At 41.9% G+C, this 8,256-nt stretch overlaps 2 protein-coding genes across 2 annotated transcripts; both read right to left on the bottom strand.

Moving 5' to 3' along the window:
- Nucleotides 1–1,569: 1,569 nt before the first annotated feature.
- On the bottom strand, nt 1,570–2,316 carry LOC100278668 (uncharacterized). Its single transcript, NM_001151867.2, has one exon. The coding sequence runs from the start codon at nt 2,213–2,215 to the stop codon at nt 1,859–1,861; it is 357 nt and encodes a 118-aa protein (NP_001145339.2). The 5' UTR covers nt 2,216–2,316; the 3' UTR covers nt 1,570–1,858.
- A 736-nt stretch (nt 2,317–3,052) lies between these two features.
- On the bottom strand, nt 3,053–7,846 carry LOC103649684 (NADH-cytochrome b5 reductase-like protein). Its single transcript, NM_001319756.1, is given in 13 exon segments — nt 3,053–3,260; nt 3,589–3,657; nt 4,130–4,243; nt 4,324–4,413; nt 5,082–5,159; nt 5,390–5,441; nt 5,522–5,592; nt 5,772–5,826; nt 6,048–6,098; nt 6,521–6,580; nt 6,838–6,913; nt 7,474–7,513; nt 7,662–7,846. Coding segments are annotated over 13 exon segments (936 nt in total). The 5' UTR covers nt 7,785–7,846; the 3' UTR covers nt 3,053–3,203.
- Between the last annotated feature and the right edge of the window lie 410 nt (nt 7,847–8,256).

The following is an 8,256-nucleotide window of genomic DNA, read 5'->3' as shown; positions in this document are numbered from 1 at the left end:
AGTAAGCTGGCCTAGCCGAATTTCAAAGACTGTCTAGTTCAGCAGCGGACCCAACACCTCAGGCGGTGGCCTGGGCTTCTTCGTCGGTTGCAGCAGAGAGAAGCAAACATGATATATAGAAGCAAATAAACAACTTAGCATGCATAGGATAAAGGCACAAGCATGGAGAATCGTAGTGTAATCTCGTCTAGGTTGTTTCTAAATCCTTGGTCTGTCATTCATGTAGAAGCATGGTTGTGTACAGTTTGGAACTGACTTAAAGTCAAACAAGAGCACCATATTCATGTAGAAGCATACAATTAAGAGCACCATGTTCATGTACTCGTAACTTACATGTATGGAGTATGCTAGTTGTGCAAACTCTATTATGTACATGATGGAAGAGGCATACGTTCAAGAATACAAGCTTATGGGTGTATGCAGAGCCATAAAGTGAAAAACACAGCAATACAGGAAGAAGAAACACACGAAACACACAAGCTTTGTCCACTCCAAACTACAACAATACATCTCATTTACCATTCCACACACGAAAAACACGAAATTCTTTGTCGAGTGTTTTTTCAACACTAGGCAAAGATAATTTAAAAAATACATACATTTTAAAGCAGTAAATTAATTCAAATAAAAAAATCAACTACAAATTTGTATAACTCAACAACATGTACAATTTATATTTTGATCATTTCTTCATATGACAAAATAAAAGTAAATTTATTTATAAAACCTATATCTCTCGTAGTTTAAGAAACTACAAGAGAAATGCATAAGATTTGTGAATAATGTTAGAACCAACATGTGGAATGAACAAATGACCAAACAATCAAAATAGACTTTGTAGATCTTGAGAAGTTATAGAATTTTGTAGTTGGCAACTTTTTCATTTGAAGCCATCTTGTCAACGAAAACTACGTCTGAATTTTAAAATTTTAAAATTTTAATTTTGAAAACAATCTCGAATGGAAAAAATCACCAACATTAAAGTTGTAGGTCTTAAAAAGTTATGAAACTTCATATTTCACGATGTTTTGGTTTGAAATCATCTTGTCATGCAAAACTATGCTTGAATTTTAAATTTTGAATTGTCTAAACTAACTCAGATGGAAAACCCATCAAAATGAAAGTTATGGTCTTGAAATGTAATGAAACTTTGTAATTGACATTTTTTTGATTTAAAATCATCTTATTATATAAAAATCCGTTTGAAGTTTTCAGATTTAAAATTCAAATTTTGTAAACGGTCTCGGATGTAAAAACTATCAAAATAGAAGTTGTATGTCTCGGTAAAGTCTTTTCCAAGTGTCGGAAAAAAGTACTCGACAAAAACCGGGTAAAATATTTGCCGATTGTAATACTCGGTAAAAGATTTGCCAAGTACAAAATGCCCTTTGTTGACCGGAACACTAGGAAAAGAAGGTGACTGTGTTGATGTGTAGTGTAATTTTATCTAGGCTGTCTCTAAATCCTAGGTCCGCCACGGGTGTAGCTAGCTGGTCATGGTTGATCTTGATCTCAAGCGGCATGGTTGTGTACGGTTCGGAACGACTTTAAGTCAAACAGGAGCACCATATCCATGTAGAAGCATACAAATAAGAGCACCATGTTCATGTACTTGTAACTTACATGTATGCAGTATGCTAGTTACGCAAACTTTATTATGTACATGATGGTCAAGGATAGAGCCATAAAGCAGCAACACAGGAAGAAGAAACACAAAAGCTTTGTCCACTCCAAACTTACAACAATACATATACATCTCATCTACCATTCCATACACGAAAAACACGAACTTCTGCGGGCTCAAGGAAAACTGACGGTCTCTGATCCTAGCTCCCCAATACACGGTAAAACAACTTAGTTAGTACCTTCTGGGTTTAGATTTTGGCTCTGATGCTCCCGCCTTCCTGAAAATTCCGCAGAAGATGCAGCCAGGAACCTTGGGCGAAGGCGGGTCCAGGGCTGGGGCCACACGCCGAGTACGGAAGCCCTGGCCGCTGTCGTCGCTGCGCCGGCGCTGCGGCTGCGGCTGCGGCTGCGGCTGCAGCCCAACGGAGCCAACGCTGCGGGAGTGCCTCAGCTCCTTTAAATCCGTGGCTGCGTCCGCGTCCTCTGGCCCGCTCTGGTCGTCGTCCTGGGACGTGAGCCTCTCGTCCCAGACCAAGCCTGATGAGCCGGACCTCCTGAATGTCTGTGACGATCTCTGCAGCCCTGCCATGCTTGATGCTCCTCCCTCTGCAGTTTGTGTATGGTGTGGCGTGCAACGACTTGAGTGAGAGAGAGAGGAGGACAATGGTATGGACCTGCAGGCTAGATAAGAAACATATCCGCATCCACGGATGGGTGAAAAATTCGGCAAATTGCGGATTTAAGGGGTCTGAGTCTGATGATGGTGACGGCCAAATTTGCGTGGGCATTAATAATGTAAGTGAGGTTTGTCTGCACTCTGCAATGAGTTAGACTAAGACACACCGTCGACTATATATGGCCTAATCTATGGTTCTGCTACCCGACTCGTGTTCTGACCTATCTAAGGATGACGAAAGTTGCAGGCGACTGCTGGTGTATTGCACGCAATCAGGCAATAATGACATTCTCAATTCATCGCCCATGGCAGCAATCCACGCTACCAGCTCTGAGCATTGACGTAGTAAACCTCTCGGATCGATCACCGTGGCAACCGGCAACCGGTCAACAGCACCCGTAAAAACACTTCGGCCAGCAGCATCAGCAGCATGGCACAGCAAGTCGCTGAAAGAGCTGTGTAGCGCAACCAGTTCAAGGTTCCCAGCAGAAGCTAACGGCAACAGAACAAAGCATCTCTCTCTCTCTACGATTACGACATCCACCATACGGCAACGAGTTCCTAGATGCCACGGCACATACGCGCCAGATTGCGACAAATGACTGGGTTCCAACTTCCAACATACCATAATTCGCTGCAGCTATCCAGTAGAACTCGATAGCTCTTATCTCAAGTGCCAGCATACTAGAATTTTCGCAAACATCGCAGCGTGGCATCTGCAGAACACCCGAAGCTACACCTAGAATTCTCGGATGAAAATTATTATTACATCAGGAAACAAGTCAAAACGGTTTCCAGTTCAGAGCCAGATGCAGCAGCAACAACAAAAAGTTCAGGTGTGGTTTATTGACTGCAGGGCAGCAAGAATGTGTGTGCGTCAGCAGAGTCTACTACTGTCTTCTCAGAATTTGTATACCATCTCTGCGGTGTATCCTAAGTCTTTCAGAACGCCAGAGAGCTGCACAATACATATAAACCGAAAATGGATTAACGAAACAGTAACATGGTTGCCAAAAGAAGTGGGTAATAGAAGCATAAACAGAAGGCATGCTCCTCTAGTGTCTTGTCTTAGTTATAATATAAGGTTCCTCAGTATGTGGTGTGCCGCCTGTACTGTATTTCCCTCAAGAACAAAGGGAATCCAAGTGTTCATATTTCAAGATACTTGGCAAGGAAAAAAAGTATGTCACTACTGCTAATGACTTTCTTCAAGCATGCCAAACTATAATGCTAATAAACTATAGCCAGGAACATAAATATAAATAAACCAAAAAAATCGACAATACCTCGCCCTGTGATCTATCCTTGGCCTTGTCTCCAGATATGTGATTCATCATTCCTGGTGGACCACAAACCTGAATAAACAAAAAACATGAAAAACAGAAGCTATTAACAGTCCAACACAAATTATGAAGTTAATTCCACCAGAAATAAAGACAGTGCAGAAATCATTAGCAACATTAGAGCATCTCCAGGAGTTCCCCTATCTGACCTTTTAAATCAAAGTTAACAAGTATGCAGCAAAAATCACCCTCCAACATCCTATATTTAGTGCTGTCCTAAATCACCCTCTCCCTCAAATACAGGGTGATATGTTATCCGCCTTATATGTCATTTGATATAGAGAAACTGTTGGAGAGAAATATCTATGAGGGATTTTTTTTGTTACAATGCACCCTATATGGTGATATAAAAGAATTAAGTTTACAAGGGCTCTTGCATACCTCTTACATTAACATTAATCAAAGTGACTTTGTTAACAAAAACACAAATATTCAGAAGAAGAAACTCCTCAGCAGATGTGTCATGAATTCATGAACTACTCACAAGAATCAGAGAGTCCTCCGCTGGGCCTGGCAAACCTTTCAAAACCATGTCCTTTGATACAAAACCAACACCACCCCTCCAGTCAGTTGACGGTTTATCAACTGTATAAAATACCTGAATTTTTTCAAGGATAACATTATACATACAGAAGAAAATTATCCATGTCCAGAAGGACTACTCACTGCAATACCAACCTTGAAGTTAGGATAGCTACTGGCAAGTCTATCCAGTTCTCTTTTGAGCAATATATCATCTGGTGACACATTGGCGTAAATTAAGGAGACCTAGTAACAGAATAAGAACGTAATTAGAATGCATATGGGCAAAAAAAATAATCCAGCCTTCAAACTGCTGTTTTCACTTGAGAAATGTGATAATAAAGATATCAGTCTGCTCTGGTTTCTGGCAAAATGCCTACTGAGGCACGTGGACATTGTTAGGGCCCGTTTGGTGTAGTTCCATGCGAGGCACTCTGCCACCAGAGCCAGAGCCCTATATGCAGAGCCAGTTTTTGGCACTCCGGCTCCGGCTCCACACATGGATGTAGAAGTGTTCCTCAATGCGATCTTGTTTGATGCAGCTTCGCCTGCTCCAGTGCGCCGCACGCAAAGCCAGTGTGGGAGCCGCACCAAACAGGCCCTTAATAGTGTTTGGGCCTGCTTCAATTTATGTTTTTCAGCTCTACTCCAAAAACTCCGCTCGAGCTGCTCCACCAATTTCTGGAATTTTGGAGCACCGGCCTCCCCAGCTCCATGGAGTTAGCTACTCCAGAAAATCGTGAAGCTAGGGTGCTTGGGAGGGAGTCCACTCCATGGAGCCAAAAAACGTGGAGTGGAGCAATCCCAAACAGGCCGGTAAAACTATGTTTTCTCAGAAAGACGCTGAAGTGCGGCTGAAATGCATAAAAAGAGCCAATTTCGAAAAAACTTTGGAGTTTGTTGTGATAGCTTACCTGAGTGTTGTCATTAGGGTTTTTGAGGATAGCCCTGACAACCTGCAGCATTGGTGTTATACCAGAACCACCAGCGATCTGGAACCAAAGGCATGCACATTATTCAACAGCTATAGTATCTGCAGGGTTACTCTCTAATCAAGGTAAAACAAACATACGAGCTAAAAACAATTGAATCAAATACATGAAAAATTATCTTGCCTCACCCTTTCTTCTTAATATATTGATACGCAGCTCTCCTGCGTTTTCGAAAAAAAATCCTTGCAGGGATGAAATCAAAAGGTCAAAGCAAGTTAAGGCTATCTTACCATCCCAATTTGTTTTTTCATGTTCGGGTTGTATCTGAGCTTTTCAATGGGCCTAGCAAAATCATAAAAAGCTTGAGTGACAAAAGGCAGCAGCATGTATAAAAACCCAATAAAATTTTCATGTCATAATACCCTTTGACTTCAACAACATCTCCTGGCTTCAAACTTGCAAAATACTGACTCATTTTTCCATCAGGGTAAACCTGTACAGCGTACAGTTGGCAAAAAGGAAAAACACACATTATGCACACAAACAGAATTCAAAGCAGACCACTATTCTATTAATTCTGATTCCATTTCCATGATCAACTTAAATTGGACTCTAGTTATTTATAAGACAGTTACAAGGCTCTGGAATTTATAGAGTGACTTTTTAGCATACCTTGATCAGTAGGTCAAAATATCCTTTAGAGTCTGGATCAGAGATAGGTGTGTACCTGAAGGAAACATGATAAATTAGTAATTTCAATATGATCAGAGAAAAACATATTGCTATGCTAGAGATCAGCTTCCATTTATGCTTCTTTCTTATTTTTGCTAATGCTTTTACATCAAGTAACTTAAGTTCCAAAAGGGCATTCAGGTAGATGACACTTAAGGCAGGCTAATTCTATACTGGACTACATTATGCATTTGATTTATCTAGCATAGAACTTACGGGCGAATAACATATTTCCTTCTTCCCTCAGCTTCCTCGCCTATAGGTGCCCTGCAATGAGTTCACTTTAGGAGGTCAACACACAGGATAGGAAGCATACCAGCTGCTAAATGTGTGCAAATAGTCTACAAACCAATCCAGACTCTCTACTCTATAGATAAGACTACCAAATTGCTAAAAGGATTCACCTGAACATGAACAGACAGCAGAAAACATCAGGTTTTTTATTTGAGAAACACAAACAACCATTTTGCTTTGCACAGAAACTGTTATTCGTTAGAACAATGGTTTCAAATAGGATAATAGGAAACATACATGTACATAGAATTTGGAAGAAGAATAAATATATATAAGCACGATTTTAATCAAATTCAACACAAAAATTCCTCCCAGTTAAAACATAACACCTTGCATTGACCATGACAGGAGCCTCCCCTTAAAAAGACACGGCAATCTGCAGTTGAAGAATATACCTTGTGATGAGGCACGAGGCAACATCAAGTCCCAGTTTAGTTGATGGATCAAATGAAAACCTACAAGATAAAATAACTTGCATAAGCCTCACAATGAAGCAGATAAACTTTATAAAACTTAAACAAAGGGAGAAGACATTAGCATGGTACATATGAAAATCTTGGTGAAAACAAAATTCAGCACTTATACAATTACAATGCATTGCACGAGATTAAGATACACCACACAGTAAAAGCATAGCCACATATTCCGTGAAATGAGATAAAGAAGTATTCATGGAGTCATGAAATTAAGGAAGAATTTCTTCAATAGCTACCTGAATAACTGTGAGTTGTGACTGACTGTTGCCTTCTCTTGGAGCTTGAACTCTAGCCACTTATCAGGGTTAAGTGCTGAACAACAAGACAATGCTCCATCAATAACAAGTAAAAACACAAATGACCATATAATGTAAGCATAAGTAAGAAAAGTTCATCAGTATGCTGAGACTATCTAAATTTTGTATCCTTAGAGCTGATTTATAAATGATAAAAGAAAGAAAAAAAAACAGAGTTTAACCCTATCCATGTAAAGTTATTCATAGAACAGCACCCCTTAAAACGATATGTAGGGTGCAACAAATTCACTGTGCAGCAACATGAATATTAGAATGCTTGAACTCGTCAACGAATGTAAACTCTAGACTGTGGTATGCCTCCAGCAACACATGTGACCATGGACTATCGTTCATAACAGCAGACGTCACCCTCGAATAGCGAAATTCCTCTAAAACTGATGTGTTCCATATTCCAAACAATGTGAAGGTGGAATCCAGCGGCAAACATCATTATCAGCTCTAACCACGCAACAAAGAAAGAAGGTTTCATAGGCATACACACATAAATACGATCGATCCTCACATCGACGAAACCTAGATCCGATCAAATTCGGAGAGAAAGGGGTTGCAGCTCACCAACTTGCTCAGCGGCTTTGCCCGTCTCCTCCAAGTGCGCCTGCAATCATCCGGCACCGTGAGCCAAGCAAAAAAAAAACGCATCACCTCACATTCAGAAATCAGCAGTAGCTAGGGACAGAAGAAACAGAACCCGAGAAATGAAATGGGGTTGGGGAGAGGACAGCAGGCAGTTCTCAATTTCGTACAACGGTGGGGGAAGACGACGCGTAGAAGAGCGTCGCTCCACCGCAGGCGGCGGCGGCGGCGGCCCCCAGCGGGACGCGGCCGCGGTGGGTTCCGGCGAGTCTACGGAGCAGCAGCGCCGCCATGCCGATTGGCGGAGGAGGCGAGATGTCTCGTCGAGTGATCGATCCGATCTGATGGGAACGGGAGCGGACGGCCCAGCAGGGGTTTTTTCCCCACACTAGTGTCCGCTTTGATGGAGGTTTTACAGATGGCCGAAGTCAGGACCACACTTGGGAGTTGGGAGAACATTTCGGTCACCCTGCAACCTGCGCCAGCTACACTGTAGAGTAATTTTGAACAAATGGTAGGGATGGAAACGCCAATAGCAACGTATGCAGATCCTTGGAAACCTGTCAAATCGGTTTGAGACTCGTGCACAGTCAAATGGGCTTGATGCGTGCACACTAAAGCTGAGTCCAGTGCACAGCCTCTCTCTCGCTCCTGCCACGTCAGCTCTCGCCTCCACTCTCGCCCCTGCTGCTCCAGTGTACAGGCTGCAGCAGGCTACAGCCTCAGGCTATAGCACACGTGGACCAATCAGAAGCCACCACTCAC

This window comes from Zea mays, chromosome 3, assembly GCF_902167145.1.
Source record: "Zea mays cultivar B73 chromosome 3, Zm-B73-REFERENCE-NAM-5.0, whole genome shotgun sequence".
Classification (NCBI taxonomy): Eukaryota; Viridiplantae; Streptophyta; class Magnoliopsida; order Poales; family Poaceae; genus Zea; species Zea mays.
This window is presented reverse-complemented; position numbering and strand designations above follow the sequence as displayed.

Coding starts and splice junctions, on each gene's coding strand:
- LOC100278668 (NM_001151867.2), bottom strand. CDS start 2,215: ATGGCAGGGCTGCAGAGATCGTCACAGACATTCAGGAGGTCCGGCTCA.